This window comes from Chiloscyllium plagiosum, unplaced genomic scaffold (assembly GCF_037043375.1).
Source record: "Chiloscyllium plagiosum isolate Xiang-an unplaced genomic scaffold, Cpla_swu_hap1 HiC_scaffold_20, whole genome shotgun sequence".
NCBI lineage: Eukaryota > Metazoa > Chordata > Chondrichthyes > Orectolobiformes > Hemiscylliidae > Chiloscyllium > Chiloscyllium plagiosum.
In genome coordinates this window covers 11,498,868-11,520,741 of record NW_028270158.1, presented here as the reverse complement: position 1 = coordinate 11,520,741, position 21,874 = coordinate 11,498,868, and the positions used below count along the sequence as shown (strand labels likewise).

The 21,874-nt window shown below is 39.5% G+C and overlaps 1 protein-coding gene across 2 annotated transcripts in view; it reads left to right on the top strand.

Moving 5' to 3' along the window:
* Positions 1 to 21,874, top strand: part of clec16a (C-type lectin domain containing 16A) — a 271,578-nt gene that overhangs the window by 140,951 nt on the left and 108,753 nt on the right. For both annotated transcript variants that reach the window (XM_087997666.1, XM_087997667.1), the window contains 2 exons: positions 8,084 to 8,128; positions 20,369 to 20,419. In XM_087997666.1, the coding sequence (XP_087853792.1) occupies positions 8,084 to 8,128; positions 20,369 to 20,419 (96 nt within the window). The remainder of the gene's footprint in view (positions 1 to 8,083; positions 8,129 to 20,368; positions 20,420 to 21,874) is intronic.

Below are 21,874 nucleotides of genomic sequence, written 5' to 3'. Positions count from 1 at the left end.
TGCCAGTATACCTTCCTGAGGGGAGCAAACTTGTACCCAGTGTCATAATTGAGGTCTGACAAGTTCATTGTATTGTTCTAGCAAGACCTCCCTGTTTTTATAGTCCATTCCTTTTGAAATAAAAGCCAACAGCCTTTTGTGGCACTCGACTAGTAACAGGTTACCATCCTGTAAATATCCTATTTAAACCAACTCTGTCTTCTATTAATTAGCCAATCCTCTATCCATGTACCAATGGTTCTATTTTATTAAGTAGCCTAATGTGCAGTACCTTTATGCAATGTCTTTCAGAAATTCAAATGTATAATATTTACAGGTCTCCTTCCCTTATCTATTCTGCATGTTACTACTTCAAACATTTCTAACCAATTTGTCAGACATGATATCCCTACACTAAACCAGTTGACAGGTGGATTATGTTATATATATTTTTAATGTTCTGTATTACAACTTTAATAGTAGAAACCTTCCATTTTGAAATAAGAGTGTTAATTCAATAATTTTTTAATCATCCAGAACTTTGTCAGTGTCCAAGGAATCTTGGAAGATTGCTACTAGTGCATCCACTATCCCTGTAGTTACTACTTTTAGTATTGTAGGTTGCAATCCATCTGATCCCAGAAGGCCTATTAGCCTTTTGCCACAATATCTTCCCAAGTATTTTTTATTTCTACTAATAGTTTTTGCTTTACTTCCTCCCTTATTCCCCCATTGACCCTTGATGCTATGGGATGTATTTATTAAATGCTTCTGCCATTTCCTGGTTGCCAGTTATTATTTTCCTAGGGAATGTTATAAACCCCCCTAAGGGAGCTATGTTCATTTTGGCCTTTTTTAAAAATATATGTATGATGTTGTTCTTGCTGTCTGACTTGATATTACTTGCTAGTTTATCCTCCAAGCTTATTTTCTCCCTCATGATTATTCTTTAGTCATGTTAAGTTTTTAAAATTTCTCCATCCTCTGGCCTACCACAAATCTTTGTCACATTGTACATTTTTCTTTCGGTTTAGTCTTATCTATTGTCACAAAACTAGTTCCTTTTTTTTTCTAAAAGCTTGGCTCAAGGGGACTCTGACCTTTATTTTTTCAGAGAGGTAATAAACCAGGCTGGGCTCCAATCAGACTGGCTTAGTACAGAGAGTAAAAGGTATTGAGAGGCCTTTTTGTTTGTATGTAAACAGATGAGACTTCAGGCCAAAATGGTCATGTTTTAGAAGTGACCTGTAGAATTAAAGGGGAATGGTCAGCTCTCTAGCTGAGCTGAGCAGTTTAGTTCAGTCCAGAACTAGTTGGGACTTTAACAGTGAGCTGTGTGGAAACTCTCTCTTCTGCCCTTCTAACTTCAACCTGTAAGCATCTGACCCTTTTTTTTTGTACTGTGTTTTAAAGGGGGTTTGCTTATTGGCACTGTTGTGTATATTCGGAACACATACTTTAGTTTGGATAGACTGAGTTCTGTAGGGGATCTTTATTCTGTGCTTCATACTTCATTGTGTAATTTTATGAATAAATCTTTTCTGTTTTAAACCTGGTAGTCAACCTTGCTAACTTAATCCAGGTAATTTTCACTATACACTGACCAAAACAAATAGCAAAGTTATGGTCTGAACTGCCTGTTTAAGAATGTTTTGAGTGGTCTGGCCTAGTCCGTAACACTATAACTTCTACGGTTAATTGTCATTGGTTTATTCCCTTCCTAGGGTCCTCTCCTTCCTTACTGGAATACATAGTTAATGTGAGTCATAAATTATTTTTGTAAATGTTAGCCATTTCTTTCCTTAGTTGTCTTTTCTGCTAAACTCCTCATTTCAGCCAACTCTGCCCTTATCCTTTGTCGTTATGCAATTACCCTGATTTAAGTTTAGCTATTTCCAACCCAAGTTTCTCACTGTCAAACTGAATGCTAAATTTTACAATGTCATGAGACTGTTTCCTCGGTTTTTTTTTACTGAGTTTTTAATTCAATCTACCTCGACACACAGTACCACTCTAAAATAGCCTGAACATTAGTTAGATCCACAATGTATTGTTCGAGGAATCTGTCTCAAATACCATCTGAATTCTTCTTTGTGGCTATCTCTGCCCGAGTGAATTTCTCAAACTACATGACAATCAAAGTCACCCATGATTAGTTTACTGCCATGTTTGCATATTCGCATTTTCTCTTGATTTATTCTCAGTCCTACAGTGGATCTACTGTCAGGGGTCTGTAGACTACTCCCATCAGTGTATTCCACCCTTTGTTATTTCTACTGTCTTTCTTCTTCCATCTCACGCTAAAAGTGCCATCTTACTATTCCTCTGTTTCTGCCTAACCTTTCAAAAAATCTCTCATCCCTGAATATTTTGTTCCCAGGTTAGATGTCCTTCTAACACTGCTCTGTCATGGCTATATGATCCTCCCCATTAACATATACTATTCATTTATTTTGTTCTGAACACTCTGTGCATTTAAGTAAAGAGCCATTAATCTGGCCTTTTCACCAATTTTCCCCTTTCGCTCCATTTGCTACTGTGACTTATTTGTAGACATCTTTTTAATGTTTGCATCATCTAAATATAAATTAGGAGTAGAAGTAAATCTTTCAATGAAATCCTTGTCTAACAGAAAGCTGTTTCTACCTTGAAACTATTCAAGAGCACCATTTTCACTGCTTTCAGAGGCAATGTGGTCCAAAGTAACACAACCCTCAGTGGAAAAAAATGCTCATCTCTGTCCTACAATGATGACCCTTAATTTGAAAACAGTGCCCCTCTTCTGGGTTCACCTACAACAGGAAACATCCTTTCCATGCCGATCTTGTTAAAAGCATTTATGGTTCTACAAATTTTAACCAAGTCACCCTTACTTTTCTAAATTCCAGTAGAAACTAGCCCAGTTTTCCATCTATTTGTCATAGATAATATACTCATTCCAGTGAACTTCTGAACTGCCTCTAATGCATTAACTAGCTTTCTTAAATACAGAGACTGAAACTGCCCAGAGTATTCAGGATGCGGCTTCATGAATGTCTTGTATAATTGAAGTGTAATATTGTAACTTTTATGTTCAATTCCACATGCAATAAAAGTTAGCGTCCCACTGGTCTTCGGTTTACATGTGTAATAACTTTTTGTGACTCATGCAGTAGGACCATAAATCCCTCTGTACCTGGGATTTCCAAAGTCATTCTCCTTTTATGTACCACTCTGCTTTTTCATTCCTAAAGCCAAAATGAAGAACTTCACATTTGCCTGTCGTATATTCCATCTGCCAGAATTTGCCCACTGTCAATCTATCTATATTCATCATCTGTAAATTTAGCTACTGTGTGCCTTCTTTCATTTAAGTAATTGATGTAAATCTTAAAATATCTTCACGCCCCAGTGCAAACTCCTATAGGACTCCACTCATCCCATTTCACCTGATTATTGTCAATACTGTAACTATTTTCAGGGAAATGGGGGAGTTCGTCACTCTGCACCTAGGTATGCTAAGAAACTACTCTTAGGTTAGGACCATTTGGCATCAAATCCCAGAGATAGAATTTGTTCTGGATGGGCTGTTATTTTAAAACAAAACTCCACCAAAGCGGCTTTTGTTGTGGTCCCTTGTGTCCTTTCAAGAATTTTTTTGGGATAGCCAATGTGGGTTCCATGTATTTAATGTTGGTAGTCTTGTGTGTGTTATTAATACAGTACAGATGAAAACAGATTTATCAGAAATATAAATATTTTTAATAGTCATATCAGATGTGCTACCTGTGAACAACCAATTTTGGTTTAATTGAAGCTGACATTTTAGTAAGTGGTTCAGTAAAATGTTTGATTCATTAGTTTGCTAACTGTATCTCAAATATGTTCTAAGTGATGCCTTTTAATACTCAAACCTAGAAAAAGTTTTGTTTTAGTTCCACCTTGTCATTGTGATAAATTAACTGAGGAGAAAGTGAGGACTGCAAATGCTGGAGCTTAGAGTCGAGAGTGTGGTGCTGGAAAAGCACAGCAGGTCAGGCAGCATCCGCAGAGCAGGAGAATCGACGATTCGGGCATAAGCCCTTTAGCAGGAATGTTGAAGTGCTTATGCCCGAAACGTCGATTCTCCTGCTCCTCAGATGATGCTTGACCTGCTTTGCTTTTCCAGCACTACATTCTCGACAATAAATTTAAATGAGACATGGTCACCTTTGTAGACAGAGTCACCTTCCACTATTGTGTCTTTTGAGCCAGTGCTAAAAGTTGTGGAAGCTTGTTTGTTCTGGGTATGACTTGCATTAGAAATTTTTTTCTCTTGAATTTTGGGTGAATCATGCTGGGAGACAGTGCAACATGGTGGAAGTTTTGCCTCAATGTTCTTATCTCCACTAAAGTGAACATGCAGGCACAAGTTATGGATTTGGTAGGTGTAATTGCGCGATGCAGTTTTACTTGGTTTTGGCCTTTTGTGGGCTGCTGCAAAAGTTTATTTATAAAAACAGTCACTTTCTATGTCAGTGAGAGAGTTATGGGGTGAGAACCATTGAGATGAGAATTCATTCTCAATGATTTTTTTTTGCAACTGCTTGAGTCGGCGCAATTTTCATTTAATTAATGACATGCTGACAGATTGTCCATTCCCTGTTTGCCATGAGAAGGTGGAGGTGACCTGTATAAATCAGCTGCTGCAGTGCTGCGAATGTGCTTTCACGGTGCTGCTAGCTAAGGAGAATTTTGACCCAGAAAAGAAAATGCAAGTGCAGCAGTATATTTCCAAGTCAAGATGGTATGTGGTTTGGAGGGGAGCTTTCAGATGGTGTTGGTCCTATACGCTGGCTCCTTTTTCCACCTTTTGTCATATGGGAGGCATAGAGAAAGAAACCTGTGGAAGAGGGGTCTCCCAGTTGACACAGGGAGCTTGAGAAGGATGCAGCAACTCCCCTCCTTTTTTCACTGAATGATAACTCGCATGGTGCACTCTGGGTGTGGGCCTCTCCAGCCACTCTATATATGTTTGATTAACAAAGGGGAAACAGACGTGGAAATGGGGTTGAGGCACTTTCTACATCTTAACCTCCCACTTCCCTTCGAAATCTGGGATGCAAGCAATCCAATCCAGACCAGGTAAGTTATCTTTAGTCATAGCCAGCTTTTCCAATACCATAGTGAAGTTCTGGCACAGAAGCAGGTTATTGAACCTGGGCTGGCTGAACAAACTATTCTAATCCCAGTTTCTAGTTACTAATCTGTTACAGCACTTCAGATGTAGATCCAGGTTTCTTTTAAATGAATTGAGAACTGCTACCTCAACATTGAGCAGTAAGTTCCAGACACCACCATTCCCAGGAGAGTCATGAACACACAAGGGCTGATAGAAGGAAAAATGCTATGTCACACCTTAAAGTGCAAAGGAAAATGCAAATAACATTTCGAAGGAGGAAGAGACAAGTCAAAATGGACTGAATTAGGATCTCTTGTGACAACCAAGATAATGAGGAGCTGATAATCTCTGATAGATTATGTCCCAAACTGCAGATACATATTTTTTCCTCAAGCAGACATAGAGAGTCATTTAAAAAGGCTGGTTTCAACTCTGCTCATGTTTGTTAGTGGGACTGAACTTTGGTGCGTATACTACCTGGGTTCAAGCATTAACGTGTTGTGAAGGTCACAGTTGAAAAATTATCTTAAGGAACCCCTGTCGCTGAGTCAGCTTGACGTCAGCTACCTAAGCAAGCCAGACAAGGGATTAAGACACCAGAACCTCAACCAACTTGCAAAACTAAGAATCTTGAAGTTGATTGTTCAACTACCAACGTAAATGCTATCGGTAACTTCTACAACAGCTGCAATGGTCAACTATCTGCTTTTAGCAAGCGATTCAAAAAATGATTTTATTGCTTCTATCCTTTTGGACCTTTATTTCTGATCTGTCTATTTGTGTTGCATTGCTACTTCTTCTCAGGTTTAGTGATTAATAAAGAAAATGTGGATAATTTGGGTCTGAGAGAAAGGAATCCGTTATTAAATTAACCATGTTACTAGCAACCAAAGGAAAAATTAAGTAAAGAAGAGGGTGTGCAGGAATTGAAATATCTCAACTGCACAACCATGATCTTTTAAAAACAAAATTTATTTCCTCTCAAAATTTAATCAGAACATTTTTACGCTGTTCTTAAATGAATGCTGCTAGATTATTTCTCAGCTCTCATTGTCTCCTGCTGTACATCTTTAAATCCCCTTCCTGTGCCATCAATCCTGTGTATCCCATTCCTTTTCATCCCTTCGTCCTTACAGTCCCCATTCCCTGACTCCGATGCCTTGGCCGTTACATTTTCTCTCATGTCCACATTTCTGATCCCTCCTGACTTCCTGATATTCACCAAAGCCCGCACAGAGCGACTGCACTTAATCCTTATTCCATGTATTGAGTTGAATTTACTTTATTGTCATATGCACTCAAATGAGTGCAGTGAAAGGTTTACAAGTAGCCACTTAGAACACCATCTTAGGAACTGTACCTAGGTACAATTCTTAGTTGCAGAACAGAGAACTGAAGGAAAGTCAGTTACATTACAGCTATACACAGTATGATCATAGCAAAGTTTAAAAAGACAACTATCACAGTATCTCCCTCCAATGGTTGTCCACAGAAGGCAAAGCAGGAAGCCTCTGCCTGGTCTGACGGCTGGCTGCAACCACACTCCATGCTGTGTCGCTGCTCCCACTCTGCACCGGGCCGCTCCCACCATGCTCCCGCAGTAGGCGGCTGGTTGCCACGTGCCTGCTCTCATAACTGGCATCGTCGCCCACCCCACTTCTGAGGCCAGGGCTGGGTGTCCAAGGTCAAGAGAGGGGAGAAGAGTTGAGCGGTAAAAAAGAAAAAGAAGGTAAAGAATGGGTGGAGCAGAAGAGCTCTGGCTGGAGCATCTTACTCCACTGCCATCTTACTGGATATTGCACCTATCTCTGCGTGCACAAAGTTTGACCCAATTCCAGCTGCAGAATAGTGTAGTCAAACAAAAGCTGTGTGGTATCATCATAAATTAGCAAATGAGTGGGCAAAAAATTAGAGCTTCTATATCAGGACATGTAAGAACGTTTCTTTGGGTATTGATAAATACCTTTTGGAAGTTATATTTGGGGCAGACTGAAATGTTGGTGGGTAGGGGATGGGGGGGGTTTGGTGGCTGTGTAGGTTCCAACTCATCGATCTGCTCACTGGCTTAACGAGGCTTGATTTCAGCAGCATTGTGGTTACCAGGAAGATCATGAAAGTACTGGGATGGTTTGCTATACTTTGTTTAATGCTTTTATTGAAGATGATTTTCCTGGAGTGTTTGCTCGAGTAATCTTAGTTTATGGAGGTTCATTTCTAATGCTGATATAAATTGCTTAAGTGCACAAATAGTTGTACACAGATTTTAAGTCTCCAAACTACACAACATGGGACCATCAACTTGGTAGCACCTCACAATTTGCTTTTCACTGACAAAGCTTTAGTGTTCAAACTCATTGAAAATATGAGAGTGGTTTGATGTGAGAATACACTCCAGTGGTATGCTGTATGGATTTCTGATCTCGAGATTTTGAATGCTTTAAAAGTCTCAGCATTTCAATTGAGGTTGTACCAAAAAAAGACAAGATTGAGATGCAGGAAGATTTACACGAAAGGTTTTTGGGTATCTCTGTTTCACTACTCCACTTAAACACATTGCCTTGGAGAATCTGTTCCTGCAGTCAACTCATCAATAAGTCAAAAGCAGTAATAAATGCACTTGACTGTCTGTATGGAAAAGGAAGTAGGTGTTAATATTTCCATGGTTTTTCGGCCTTCAGCACTCTATTCTGACTACCTCTGACAGTTAAATTGGACTCTCAAAACCACCAATCTGATTACACCTATTTTGATTGTGCTGTAATATTGCGTTTACATTGGTATAAACTGCCCAGAAAACACAGTAAGAACGTAAAGCTAGAGAGGTTTTTTTCCTGTTTTGATCCATATATGTTTTTATTTATATCTTGGTTGGGTGTGATGTGCCTTGCGTTAATTAATCAGATTATGCATTCCTTCACTCTTCCATTATTTCTGCTGCTCTATAATTTTTCATTCTTTTTACAGGGGGCGAGGGAAGAAAGTGTCCACTTATTGCGGCGTTTCTATAAGGTAAAGCTAGATTTTTCAAGTATTTTGTTGAGTACGCTGACGTTAGTGCAATTTTTCTATGTAATAGGGAAACCTTAAAATGTGCTCAAATATATTTAGTTGGGTAAACTGAAAAAAATGGACAAATCAAAATCTTGTGCTGTATACTAGAAAGAAAATATATTGTTTTTTTTTGAAAGGAGGTACTTAAATTTTAAAATTGCTCTGCCTTGACAATTCTAATGCATCACACACACATTTTAATGAATATAGATTGAATGGTTTAATGGTAAATGAAAATTTATCTTCTTAATTGTCCATCATTTATTATCTACTGGAATATGATTTTGACAATTCTGTTCATCAATTCCATTAAGTCACTGATTGTCTATAAAGACCATTTTTATATGGTTAGAAAGTACCAAATTATTTTCTTTTACCATCAAAAAAAATGAAATATGGACAGAAGTCTCCTCTATCTGCAGTGCTTGTCTTGGAAAGGTATAAAAATGTGAAAGCCAAAGGTGGTGGTTGTTTTACGTGTACTCAAACCTCCAGTAAAATCTTAACAGATCATTTCTTAAACCAGAGCTGGAAAGGGAAATTTCACCATAAAATTTGTATAATTGGGACAATAAAATCAAGGAACTATTGCCACAAGTCTGTGGCTTTCAAACTAAATGAAAAGAAGAATGTTATTTGTACCATGTCTTTATCCTCTGGCATGATCTCCTTTCTAAGGAGAAGCATTTTATTATTGTTTCGTAATTTATCATTGTTATTGTGATTGCTTAGGTGGAATTCTCTCTTAGTTAAAGTTTTTCTGTCTCCCTCCTTTTTTAAAAAATATTTATCTTTCATCCTGCCTGCAGGAGAAATCACTCACACTTGCACTTACCCAAACATACACATTCTCGTGTGCATTTTGTGCATGTGCACACTTACTCATGCATTGGGCACATTTTTTTTCCTCTCTTTTTTTATAACGTGCATTATTTTATGCATCCATCTGTATTTTGAAAGCCCTTTCCCCATCATGAACGTCAGATGCTTGGTTTTTGACTGCAGTAGTTATATTACTTCAGGCAAGGTTATATTACTTCAGGCAAGAAAGTGAGACCCTTGTGGTTACCTCAGCCAATGTGGGAAATGAACTTGCATTCTTGATGTCACTCTGAATCTCAAATCAGCCGTCTAATCAACTGAGCTAGCTGACCCTGAATTTTAGGGAGGGAGTGGAATAGAAAGTCAGTGTGGATACAAATTGAGAGTTAAGCTGGAGACTGAGTGATGAGCTGTTTGAGCAATTAAATGACGTGCACAATATGAAGAATAGTTCAGTGAACACATAAGATCGAGAAATGACGATCCCATTAGAGAGATGAGCAGGACATAGGCATTGTATTTCTGCCTACATCAAATGAACTGTAGAGGTCCGTCTCCACATTCTCAAGTGCAGCTCGGGATGGGCAATAAATTCTGGCCTCGCCAGTCATGCCCACATTCCAAGAATGAAGGTTTAAAAAAAAATACAGGGCAAGCCGGCTAGTAAATAACTCAGTGCAGCAGATTAAAAGTAGGTAGCACAATCAGGTAGCATGTTCCATACACTAACTGCTTGCTGAGCGAAGAAAAAAAAATCTCCCATCACCTTTCTTTTGCACATCACTTTAAACCTATGCCCCCTCATTCATTTTTCAAACAGTTTCTCCCTGTCTACTCTATCCAACTCACTCATGATTTTGTAAACCTCCATCAAATCTCTCTGCTTTCTTCCCAACAAGTTCAAACTGAAATTTCTCATTCCTGAAATGGCTCTTGTGCATTCTGTCCAATGCATTTACATCTTTCCTATAATGTGGCACTCCCAACTGTACAGAATACTCCAACAGAGGTCTAACAAGTATCTTGTACAAGTTCAACATCACCTCCTTGCTCTTGTACTCTATGCCCCTACTAATAAGCTGAGAACACTGTATGCTTTATTAGCTGCTCTCCACTTGTCCTGCCAACTTCAATGATCTGTGGACCTATATATCAAGGCCGTCTATTCCTGCAGCGCCCACCCCCCACCCTCCCACTTACAATGTTTTCCAACCAAAGTGTATCACCTCGCATCTCTCTGCATTGAACCTCATCTGTCGCTTGTCTGCCTACACCACCAGCTTGTCAATATTATTTTGGAGTTCTACACTATCTTCCTCACAGTTTATAATTCTTACAAGTTTAATGTCATTTGCAAAAGTTTGAAATTGTTCCCTGCACCTCAAGATTCACACTATTAATATAGATCAGTTAGGGATCCCAAAACTGACCATTGGGAAGCTCCACTATAAGAAAGTGAGGACTGCAGATGCTGGAGATCACAGCTGAAAAATGTGTTGCTGGAAAAGCACAGCAGGTCAGGCAGCATCCAAGGAGCAGGAGAATCGACGTTTCTGGCATAAGCCTGAAGAAGGGCTTATGCCCGAAACGTCGATTCTCCTGCTCTTTGGATGCTGCCTGTCCTGCTGCGCTTTTCCAGCAACACATTTTTAAGCTCCACTATAAACCTTCCTGAAGGCCAAAAAATATCATTTGACTATCATGTTATATTTGTTATTCCTCAGACAATTTTGTATCCATATCTCTCTCCATACCATGATCTCTAACATTCATCACAAGTCTATCGTGTGGCAGTGTTTCAAATGTCTTCTGGAAATCCATGCATATCACATCAACAACATTGCCCTCATTGCGCCGTTGTGTTAGCTCTTCAAAAAAAAACTCCAGCCCATCAGTTTAAATACGATTTTCCCTTCAAAGTCCATGCTGACTCTTCCTAATCAACACCATTTTCCTTGTGACTGCTAACCCTATTCCGATAATGGTTTCCAGAAGCTTCCCTGTAAGCTTCAAATTCATGGAATGTGGGCATTGCTGGTCAGGCCAGTATTTACTGTTCCATTCCTTATTGCTCTGTAGAAAGTGGCGGTGAGCTGTCTTCTAGAGCTACTGCAGTTGATGTAGTGTAGATACATCCACTATGCTATTAGGGAGTGAGTTCCAGGATTTTGACCAAGTGATGGAACAACTATATGGTTCCAAGTCAAGATTGTTTGTTGCCAGAAGGGGAGCTTTTGAGGTGATAGTGTTTCCATGTTTCTGTTGCCCTTGTCCTTGTAGATTGTAAAGGTCACTGATTTGGAAGGTGCTGTTGAAGAATTCTTGGTGAATCTTTGCAGCGCATCTTGTAGGTGGTACACACTACTGTCATGGATGGGTTACCAATCAAATAATGTCAAATTTCTTATGTGCTGTTGGAGTGACATCCATCCATGCAAGTCGAGTGTGTTCAATCATACTCTTGACTTGTGCTTTGCAGCTAGCGGGACAGTCTTTGTTGAGTCTAGAGGTGATTTACTCGCCACAGAATTCCCAGCCTCTGACCTGCTCTTATATCAACATTACTTAGTTCAGTCAATGGTAACCTCCAGAATGCTAATAGTGAAGGATTCAGTGAAGGTAATTTGATTTACTAGTAATTATGTTAATGAATTAACACTCGAGCATGTTGCTGAAAGCAAGCTGTGCTTTTTTAAAATCTTTTTTTTTAACTTCCTTACACAAACATTTCAACTGCTTTCTGCATAGCAAATTTCATTAACTTTTCTAGTTTATTTTTTTATTGGGTTGGAATTATTTAGTGAGTATTTCTTTCTTTACTTGTCTCGCCTGTGGTTTGTAGCCAGTTTTAAATTTATTTGCAAAATATGGCATCAGAACCCCAGACATTTGGTTGTTAAAGTAAGAATAATTCAGGAGTTTTCTTGCAATTCCTACATGTAAAAGGTTTATTTATTAAGTAGGCTGACCAGAATGGAATGCTGCTTCCACTGAACTTTATTTATATAACAGCAAATTAGCAGCTTTGAGAAGGTTTCGCAACATCTTGAGTAATTGCGCCTAAAAGAACTGTTGCCCAGTGACATTGGTAACATCAGATGGAATCATAACAAAACAATGTACGAGTCTGATTCTGTAATAAAGTCTAGCTTGATAGTTCCAACATTTTTACTTTTTGTTTAAAGCCATCGTTCAAACGTGGGCACCCAAGGCCCCAGATTCTCTTTAACTATAAAATAGAAGTTAATTACACAAAAGGAACAAAAGCCCACTCTATCTGCACAGTTTGTAAAATTTTTAAACACACAGGAATGTGAAGTTTCATCTATTCTCCAATACCATTACTTTATCGTGATTCAAATTCGGAGAAGCAGTGCTTCTGTATCAAATCTTAAGGTTCAACTTTACTGCTTTTCCCCAGTTCTGTCTTGAGAATTGTGATTTTATATTGAGAAGTGAAGAGTTTAGACTTTCTCAACCCTTTAATATTCTACTGAATTCTAATCGAACATTCCTGGTCTGGAAGCTTTACAAGTTAATGGCTAGGCCGATGTAACTGAGCTTTCCTTGAACTGCCCCAGTGTCTTTTCCAGGGGACAAATTACGTTTGCTTTTGACCCCTATTAGGTCTTGAACAAGACTGTCCTAAAAGCTTTCAGTCTTTGGGATTTCTAAACTACAATCTATCCTTGATCATTTTTGCTATTAATTCATGACATTTTAAGAGTCATTGACTGGACCAGTGTTTATTGCCCACCCCAGACTGCCCTTGAGAAGGTGGCAATAAAGTACCTCTATGGTCTATTCCACAGTATGTTAGGGAGTACTTTCACAGTTTTGACAGTGAAAGGATGGTGAGCAGCTTGGAGGGAGACTAGCATGTAGTGGTGTTCCCATGTATTTGCTGCCCTATTCTTCAGGATGGCGAGTGTGAATTTGGAAGATGCTGTCTTGGGAGGTTTAGTAAATTTCCTGAGGAACTCCTGCAGTGTTATCCCAAGACAAAGGTGATTGCCTTCCAACAATCACAGACATCTTCCTCTATGCTAGGAGTGACTCCTAACAAATAGTTCTCCCGCTTGTTCCCATTGACTCTAGTTTTTGTGAGACCAAATGCAGTGAAATAGCAAGAGAAACACACTCACTCCACCTGTGCAGTTCAACTCTTTTGTACATGCTTGGCTCAACATTTTGCTGAGGCTCCTTGAACAGTTCACTACACAGAGCCAGAAAGAGTAAAGTGAGAGAGCAGTAATGATAAGGCATTTTATTGTCAACATTTCTGTGACCACACACATGACAGCATTGCCTCTCACTGACTGGATCAAGGATGTCACTGAGCAGTTGCAAAATGTTTTGAAGGGAGTAAGAAAGCAGCCAGAGGTCATTGCCTACTTAGTACCACTGACAAAAGGGATGCGATCCTGCAAACAACATACAGGGAGCAAGGAAATGTAAAGCGCAACCTCAGATAGTAATCTCCAGTTTGCTGCTACTGCCAACCGCTTGGGAGATCAGAAAGAGGACAAAAGAATGTTGGAATGTGTATCTAGAGGGGTAATGTTAAATTCTTGTGACATGGAGACCAATACTGGGGCAGATGGGATCTGGATATGGTAGATGAGTTTCCCCCTATCAACTGCTAGTACAATTAGTGGGTTTACACTCTAGTGGCAAGGGGTTTGGGGACCAGGGCAGGAAACCAAACCAGGAAGTGAAAGGTAGAAAAATGGAAAGCAGCAGAAACCAGGGCTAGGTGTAAAAATGATATTTTTAAAAAAGTGTCAAAAAGAGAACTCTAAAGGTACTATATCTAAATGCAGGAGCATTTGTAATAAAATAGACTAACAGCATGTAAATGGGTTTGATAAAATTGTGACAACAGAGGCATAGCTTTGAGGTGGCCAGGATTGGGAATGGATCATGCAAGGGTATTCCATCTTTAGGAAGGACAGGCAAAATGCAAAGGAGGTGGCATGGTAGTGTTGGTGAAAATTGAAATCCTGGAATTCCCTCCCAAAAGACAATGTGAGTCACCCTACAACAGGTGGACTGCAATGGTTCAAGATGGCAGCTCAATTCCACCATCTCAAGGGTAAGTAGGGATGGGCAATAAATGCTGCTAGCCAGCGATGCCCACATCCCATGACTTGACCTGCCTTATTTCCCAAGAGAAGGTCAAGTGACTGAAGTGCTAGTGGGGCAGCACTTTAGGACCACTGGTCATAATCCTATTAGTTTTAAAGAGTTATGAAAAATGATAGATCTTGTCAAAAAATTAAAGTTCTAAATTGGAGTAAGGCCAATTTTAATATGAGACAAACTTTCAGAGGTTGATTGGGGTAGAACTGTTCACAGGTAAAGGATTAACTGGCAATTGGAAGGCTTTCAAAGCTGAGATAACGAGAATTTAGACAGTATGTTCCTGAAGTGTAAAGGATAAGGCTGGTAGGAGTAGGAAACAATGGATGAATAAAGATATAGAGGCTCTGGTCAAGAATAGGAAGGAGGCTTATGTCTGGCAGAGTCAACTGGAATCAAGTAAATCTTTTGAGTGTAAGGGAAATAGGGGCATACTTCAGAGGGAAATCAGGAGGGTAAAAAGGGGATATGAGATGGCCTTGGCAGATAAGGCCAAAGATAATCCAACAAGTTCTACAATTCTATTAAGGGCAAAGAGCAGCTAGGGAGAGAATGGGCCCCCCTTAAAGATCTGCAGGGGAAGGTGCCGGGAGTGGAGGTTGGGTTGGTGGGGGATGTGGATCTGACGAGGGAGTCACGGAGGGAGTGGTCTTTACGGAATGCTGATAGGGGAGGGGAGGGAAATATATCCTTGGTGGTGGGGAGCGTTTCAGAGAACACCTCTGGGACACCCGGACCAACCAACCCAACCACCCTGTGGCTCAACACTTTAACTCCCCCTCCCACTCCTCCAAGGATATGCAGGTCTTTGGACTCCTCCATCGCCAGACCACAACAACACGACGGTTGGAGGAAGAGCGCCTCATCTTCCGCCTAGGAACCCTCCAACCACAAGGGATGAACTCGGATTTCACCAGTTTCCTCATTTCCCCTCCCCCACCTTGTCTCAGTCAAATCCATCGAATTCAGCACCGCCTTCCTAACCTGCAATCTTCTTCCTGACCTCTCCGCCCCCACACCAGTTCTGACCTATCACCCTCACCTTGACCTCTTTCCACATTTCCGACGCCCCTCCCCCAAGTCCCTCCTCCCTACCTTTTATCTTAGCCTGCTGGACAAACTTTCCTCATTCCTGAAGAAGGGCTTATGCCCGAAACGTCGATTCTCCTGTTCCCTGGATGCTGCCTGACCTGCTGCACTTTTCCAGCAACACATTTTCAGCTCTGATCTCCAGCATCTGCAGACCTCACTTTCTCCTATTATGGGTCTACCTACAGCACATGGATGGTACAAGAAAGCAGCTCACCACCATCTCAAGGGCAACTTGGGATGCTCTTCTAACCAGCAGTGCCCACGTTCCATTACTGAATTTAAAAATTAACGTTGTAAGCAAAACTTCAGATTTGAATAATAGAATTTATTAAGGGAGCTGAGAAGGGGTATTCAATGAGACAACTCACTTATTGTTGTGTGAATGTTATGCTAGACCTCTTAAATGTAATTGTAGCCAAGAGTATTCTGATGAAAGCAACAGTGATGAATTGAATTCAAATTCTAAGAGAAAATGGAGGTAAGTAGATGATCTTAACCAGGACACGGTTATGTAGTTGGCCACAATAGAGAACAATTGCATTAAAGCTTGAAGTGAATTATAAGCATTGAAAAGTCTATTTCTTTTACAGAAATATCTAATTATATTTTTATGTAGAAAATACTTTTTACTGGTTTAAAGATTACAATAATGTCAGCGACTTTCACCCACAAACTTAGATACATGGATATTATCCATTAAATACTTAAAATGTTGACATTAGGGTGTTATTGTTAAGTAACCAAATGTTAAAATCATCTGTTTGTTTTCTGACAGTATTGTATACACCCACAGGCCTTAAAATGCAGTCAACGAGTTTACTTGGGTTTACATTTTTTAAATGTATTTGTTGAGTTTTTTTTAAACTTTGTGATCTGCAGAAATTTTGAAAGGGCACTTTTATCCCCAAAAACTAATTGTATGTAAATTCTAATCAGGACAGCAAGACCAGCAACTTAAGAATAAGAGGGAACATTCAGTTTGTGTGGCGGCCATTCTCTGTGGGATGCCTGTACACAGTCCACACAAACTGAGGATTGGACATTTGAACATTGGCTTTCAATATGCAGAAATATTTATCTAATCCCCATAAGATAATGGTGGTGTTATACTTGCACTTTTTCTGTGTAAACGTTGGTATAACAACCTTCTCATTGTGTATAGATTTGCTTAGGAATTGATTATTTCAAATTCTGGCAGGAACCTTCAATAGAAGACCAAAATGGCAATTCCAATTGCCTAACGCTGTCCCTTGGTTGCTAAGCCAATGCTTTCAGTTTAACTTTTAAGGGATTATGACTATATGTTTTAATCTTTTTAAACTCGAGCTGTTTTGACTGCAGCAAATCGTTCCTTGACATTTCTTGAAAATTTTGGAGCATGCATAGATTAAATTTTCTCATTTTGTAGTCTGCGATCATCTTTTAAATGTTTAATTTGTTTTCCACTTGCACATGAATATAAATATTTGAAATGCATTTGAGGCCACTCTGTGCTTGCAGCAGGAGAACATTGCATTGTAACCTAGAGTTATGAACACACCTGAAGGGAGATTGATATCTGTTTAAAAGTGGGATGAGCAAAACACATTTCGTCTCTGGGATTCTGCCAAATTGTGGATTGGAAGAGCAGAGTGTTCTTTATTTGTGCAGTTCGTGGTTTGTTCATTGTCCTATGCTACCTTTGAACAAATTACTACCATTGGTTTGCTTTCTCCATCAGTGATTTGGATTTTTCTTTTCAATGGAGCAATGTGAGTTCAGATGGACAGGACCCAGATTATTTGGTTCTGAGGTTTCAAAGTGTAAACATTGCCTGTTGAGATTGTCATGTTGCTTTGCCCTGTTTTATGGGGAGTGTACAGCTTTCTATCAAAAGTCAGTGTTCGTGCACCTAGCAGTAGGAATACAGCCAGCCAGCTTGCATTCTGCAAGATATTCTTGCTTTCCAGTGAGCCAATCTGAAGAAACGTACTCACGCTCTGGAATTGTAACCCATTTGAGGCCCCCATAATAGTTAAATGGGAGGGCATGCTCAGAGCTTTTGCAGAATACTGTGCTGCGACCTTTTCCACAGGGCCCTTGTTTATGTTGACAAATGGATCAGCCATCAGAAAGCTGTCTCACTTAACAAAGCAATTTAGGCTTTCATTTGAAATGAAGTAGATTTCCCACATATTGAATTGATTAAACCACCACTCCTATCATGACGACATAAATTTCGCGTGCATTACTTCTGTACAAAGCAGGAAAATAAAAAGGAGTTCACCTATACACCTAACTCAATTGAGGAGTTACATGGTCATTGAATAGAATCCCTACAGTTTCAAAACAGGCCATTAGGCCCAAAAGATACACACCAACTCATCTTCACCCCCCCCCTCCCCCCCAAAACCCTATCCCTGTAATCCTGCATTTCCCTAATCTACACATCCCTGGGGCAATTTTAGCATGGCCAATCCACTTAACCTGCACATCTTTGGTTTGTGAAAAGAAAGTGGAGCACCTGGAGGAAACCCACACAGATACAGATAATTGCCTGAGGCTGGAATTTAACCTGGTTACCTGGTGCTGTGAGGCAGCAGTGCTAACCACTGAGCCACCCTACCGACCCAGGGTAGAAAATTGTAACAAAAAAATAGTTGAAGCAAGACATCACTTGAGTGAGAAATTGTCTGGCCCCCAGCCATTACTTTGAACTCCCTGTTTTGGCTTATGAAATTATTTCTCAACCTAACTGCTAAATGGGAGAAATCATTGGACTGAATAATTTGATCTTGGGAAATTAAAGAAAGCCCAGTCTGTTTCAACTGCTCTTTGGTCCATCATCCCTCATGAGAGCAGTGGCAATAGTTGTGGAGAAATCTGTGGCTCAAGCTATTCTCTCTAGCTTGAAGAAAATGCAAGATAAATCAATGCAAAGAGAGAGATGCATTCATTTGTTTGACTCTTGTTAAACTGCTACGCATCTACTGTGGGATGTTTATTGGAATCTTATAAATAAGGACAATGACTGAGCAGCAAGAGAAATTTAAGATCATTAGAGAGAGCAATAACCGTTTGTAAATTAATAGGTAATGTTCAACAAACCCAATTAAAATTTTGAGCAAATAACTAAAGTACGAGACTGGAAAGGTGTATAGACATAGCTGCTTTTGATTATAAATTGATAAATTACATAAACTGAACATGTAGTTTCTGGAATACAGAAGGTAAAGGATTGGTTTAATTGAGGTTTCTATCTCGATCTTAAAAAAAATGATTTGCCAGAGACGTTTTCTTCTGATGGTGAAACTAACCGTAAGGGTAGCTTTTGAAAGCTATGACTAAGGTTCTACATGAAATACTGTTGGCTAAAGTTAAAGCACGTGCAGTTGAAAGCAGATGTAGTAGAATACAATGTGTAGATTGTGGATTCAAATCTGAAGTGATTAGTGATGTGCATTTTGTCATCTTTTTATTTCAAAACTTTATGCTTCAATGAAAAGAAATCCAGCAGTTAACTTGTGAACTTTATGCCTAGTTTATTTATATAATCTGTAGGTGCAGGAAATAAATTTTTATCTGACTACTGTTTTTGTCACTATTTTAGCATCTTTTTCTCTGGTTAGAGCTAATTGTTGAAATGCATGTTATTTCATAGAAAATAGATGGTAAATGATTGAGGAGCTAGCTGAGATCAGATGAAGAACAACCCCCTGTGCTGCTGTTCTGATTTCTACTTCCTGATTCTTATGTTCATATTGATCTTGAAATGTAAAAGTAAACAATTAAAGGGCATTATTTCTCTCCGTGCAGTTGATTTGAAATGGCTGATACTTGGTTGACATTTAGGAAGAGACATTGTATGCTACTATCATGAACTAGGTACAGGAAATTATCCCTACACCAGGGTAGACCTGAAACTTAACCATATTGAGTCCTGGGCCTAATTTTTCCTGTAGCAGGAAACTGGACATCGATCCAGAGGCAATTGCTATGTGTGCAGGCTTTGGCCATCAGCCCTCTGATCAGTCCCACAACAGTGATAGCAGCAGGCCATGATGGACATTCACACACATTGCAAGTTAGCTGAGTATTCTGCTCTTTGTAGCTTCACCGGGAAAGTCTGCTGCCTGCTTTTAATTAACTGATTTGAAATAAGCACTTCTTGCAAACCCCAGGCAAACATGTTCAAGGGATCCAAGCACTGCTTTAGCTGACTTTTGAGATATTTTAAAAGAATGAGCCATGACTTTGATACAGTGTCCAGTATGTAGATTGGGTGCAGACTATTAATTAGAAGAAAATGAGGACTGCACGTGCTGGAAGCCACAGTCAAAAGGATGGCGCTGGAAAAACATAGCCGGTCAGGCAGCGTCCGAGGAGCAGGAGAGTTGATGTTTCGCGCATAAGCTCTTCATCAGGAATGTCTTTTGACCTTGGGGATTCAGTGAGGGAGATCCTTGTGGAGGGAGAAGGTGAACTTCTTCAAAGTGGGCATCCCTGAAAGAGGCTTTGCAGACAGGTTATAATCAACTAGGAAAAAGTGAGGACTGCAGATGCTGGAGGTCAGCATCCCTGATGAAGAGCTTGTGCTCAAAATATTGACTATCCTGCTCCTCAGATGCTGCCTGACTGGCTGTGCTTTTCCAGCACCACCCTTTTTGACTACAGACTGTTTACGTTGACATCTGTCTTATGCCCTTAAAATTGGTGCAGAGCATGCCCATTTCTAATATTTGTGATTTAATCTGCATCAGTAGAGTTCACTTGACCACGTTAGCTTTTGTATTAGCTGAAGCATTGTATTGGGAGGGCATTTTGTGCCATACTGTCAGAGGTAGTTGATGCAAAATGTAAACACTTGCATATAAAAGCAGTTCTCTAAAATAGAATTGAAGTAGTAATATTTACAGTTAAACCGCTGAAACCAAACTTTCTCAACCGTTTGTCATAGCTCAGCCAATATTCTTAGTCCTCTAGTTTGACGAAGTTGCAATGCCGTTGTCCGATTTTCCCTCATCACTTCCTTTCTCAGAGGAAGCACATTTTTAATTCACTCACCTTTGTGAGCATTGTATGGAAGTTGTTGCTCTGGAGAGAGGACTTTTTGAAAAAGTTTAATTAAGTTACTGACTTTGTTTGTGTTTCTTCTGTTCGTAGGGGGAAGAAATTTTCCTTGATATGTTCGAAGATGAATATCGAGCCATGATGGTAAGTGAGCATCTGAGTACGGTCAATATCCATTCAATATCCATTCAATTTGATCTGTATACCCTAAATTCCATGATTATGTATTTGTACAGCTTGAACCTTATGTGCTTTCTTAATTTGTTGATACAGGCTTTACATTTAAGAAATAAAGAATCATTCATTTGTGCGACAGGGTAATGTTTTCTTAATGTTGAACATTACACAAATGTGTTGCAGTACTGTAACCCTAGAATTGTACAAGAACAGATATTCTAAATTGATCCTCTTTTCAGCCTTCATACCTCCTTGGGAAATCTAATCATTGCTTTTCAAAGGTGCAAGGAAGATCTTAATTGGAGGTATTTGGAGTATGATAGTTTATTATTATAACTAATGTACATCATTGAAAAATATTTTAGATTTTCTATTGGTGATTAGTATAGAATATATTTTTCAATATCAATATAATTTATGCACTTAATCTGAAAGCGATTACAAATTTATATCCGAGAATCTCTACAATGAGGAAACAAGCCATTCGGCCCAACAAATCCACGCCGAATCTGAAGAGCGTCCCACCCAGACTCACCCCTCTACCCTATCCCTGTAACCCTGCATTTCCCATGGCTAATCCCTCTTTGGACTGTAGGATGAAACTGGAGCACCCAGATGAAACTGAAGCAAACACTGGGAGAATGTCTGTATAGAGTTTGCACAGTCGCCCTCGGCAATAATTGAACTCTGGTCCCTGACGCTGTTAGGCATCAGAGCTAACCACTGATATTGGATGGTGTAGAGAACAGTGGAAAATAAGGAGGCTTTTAACCTCTTGAGCCAGTTCCACCATTTAGTACAATCATCGCTGGTGCGTGACCTAACTCCATAAATCTGTTTTTACTCCACATTCCTTAATATTTCAAGCTCCCATTTATAAGTATAATTGACAAAATATCAGTTGTAGTTTGTGGATTGACATTCCGAATTTATATCACCCTCTGTCTCTACTGATTTTGCTCCTTTGAGGCCTTCATTTAATTTTTAGACTCGGCCCTGTACTCCCAGATGTCCAACCAGCAGAACTATTTTTCTCTATTTATCCTATCCATTCAAGAAAATATCTTCAAGACATCAATCAAATCGCCCCTATACTTTTTGAATTTCAGGAAATATAGCCTTGGTTCACATAATCCTTTCTTCCACCTTAACCTGTGGAGTCCACATGTAATTCTGACAAACCTGAAGGGAGGTGGTCATGCCACTGGCTAGTAAACCAAGACGTCAAGTTAATGTTCTGGAGATAAGGGTTTGACCCTGCCATGGCAGATGATGAAATTTGAATTCACCAAAATCTGAAGCTAAAATAACAATCATAGATCAGTAGTGAATTATTGTAAAAACCCATCTGATTCAGTAAAACATTTGGGGAAAGTTCACAAAGCTGCTTAGACTATTCCAAGTGTGATTCAACTAATATTT